The sequence below is a fragment of the Brassica oleracea genome, unplaced genomic scaffold (assembly GCF_000695525.1).
Source record: "Brassica oleracea var. oleracea cultivar TO1000 unplaced genomic scaffold, BOL UnpScaffold02821, whole genome shotgun sequence".
Taxonomy (NCBI): Eukaryota; Viridiplantae; Streptophyta; class Magnoliopsida; order Brassicales; family Brassicaceae; genus Brassica; species Brassica oleracea.
This window is the reverse complement of record NW_013619349.1, coordinates 1-1,458: the sequence shown is the minus strand read 5'-3', so window position 1 is coordinate 1,458 and position 1,458 is coordinate 1. Positions and strand designations below refer to the sequence as shown.

Below are 1,458 nucleotides of genomic sequence, written 5' to 3'. Positions count from 1 at the left end.
ACGAGGAAAACCGCCCTCGTTAAGATTATGTTTTCTTGTAGTGTGGGGATAATCCTACTCTGAAGGCATTAAAGATTCCATAAATTTAGTAGATCAAAACAAATGCATTTCATGGACATTTGCAATTTTTGATTCAAAATAAACTTTTTTTAGTACTGACTAAATCTTATTCATTTCACATATTTAAATAATATATTATTTTGTACATTCCCGTAACGGGTAAAGAAACTGATGTCTTCTACGTACCTGACCCTTCAACAAGGCCTTACGGATTTTCTTGTCGGCGCGGTCATGATAGAAGCCGTCTAGACAAGTCTCCTGGTTGGGAATGGCGGAGCTAATTAGGGTTTTGAGATCACCGGCGTGTTCCCGGAGAGACTTCTTGTTAGGATACAGTTGTAGATCTTCCACCGCCTCGTGAAGCTCATCGAGCGTCTCATCAATAGTCTCCAAACAGTCATGAAGCGCCGTCTTCTCGCGAGGAGTTAGTCCTTTCCTCTTCTTGATCAGTTTCTTCACGGTGAAGTAGTTGTGTTCCACGGCAGTTGTCGTGAGGTTAAGCGAAGCCTCGATGACGTCTTTCTGCGACGTAAGCTTGACGCCTCCGGAGGTGGCCAGCGTGGAGATGCAGAGCTCAGGGTAACGTGTGGAGCTGCAAGCGGATGTTAACATGGCGTGAGACAACGGAGATAGAGTTTGTTTTCTGTTTTCGTTGGCTTTTGAAGCTCCGACGGGTATTCCAGTGACGGCTGTTAAGAAGAGTAAGGCTATGGCGGTGGTTAGTAAAACAAGTTTCGTATTTCTTGTGAAATTATCTTTGGAGAAGATTTCTTTGATAGATGATGCCATTGTTTGACACTGATGAGTGGAGCGGTGAATGTGCTAATGAAGAGTAGGTGTTTATATTGATATGAGACGCAAGATTTTATTAAGAGAAAAAGACGAAAATAGCACTAAATCAAGTTTTTGTTCCCAAACTAGCACTCAAGGTCAAAAGTCACAAAAATAGCACTTAATGTTTTATCAAAAGTCACAAACTTAGGGTTTAGAGTTAAAGGGTAGGGTTTAGGATTTAGAGTTTAGGGTTTAGAGTTTAGGGTTTAAGGTTTAAATTTTAGGGTTTAGGGTTTAGAGTTTAGGGTTTAGAGTTTAGGGTTTAGGGTTTAGGGTTTAGGGTTTAGAGTTGAGATATGAGGTTTTGGGGATAAGATTTCAAATTTTGAAAAATAAAAAAAAATTAAATTTTCAAAGGATAAACTTAGAAATGTGCTATTTTGGTCATTTTAGTTTTTGATTGCTATTTTTGTGATATAAACTTAGAAAAGTGCTATTTTTTGAAATTTATCCTTTTATTAATGGCTTTTCTTTTCTTTTCTTTTCTTTTCTCTTTTCCTGTTACTTTTCTTGACTTTATTTGTAATGACCCACCACTCCCACCATCTCCACTTCTTTCTCCAA

General features: G+C 38.4%; 1 protein-coding gene across 1 annotated transcript; it reads right to left on the bottom strand.

Annotated features, from left to right (window-relative positions):
- Positions 1-246: 246 nt before the first annotated feature.
- Positions 247-849, bottom strand: LOC106321747 (pectinesterase/pectinesterase inhibitor 3-like; the record flags this gene model as incomplete). The annotated part of the gene is made up of 1 exon (XM_013759989.1): positions 247-849. A coding segment is annotated over exon 1 (603 nt), but the record flags the coding sequence as incomplete, so codon positions are not given.
- Positions 850-1,458: the final 609 nt, after the last annotated feature.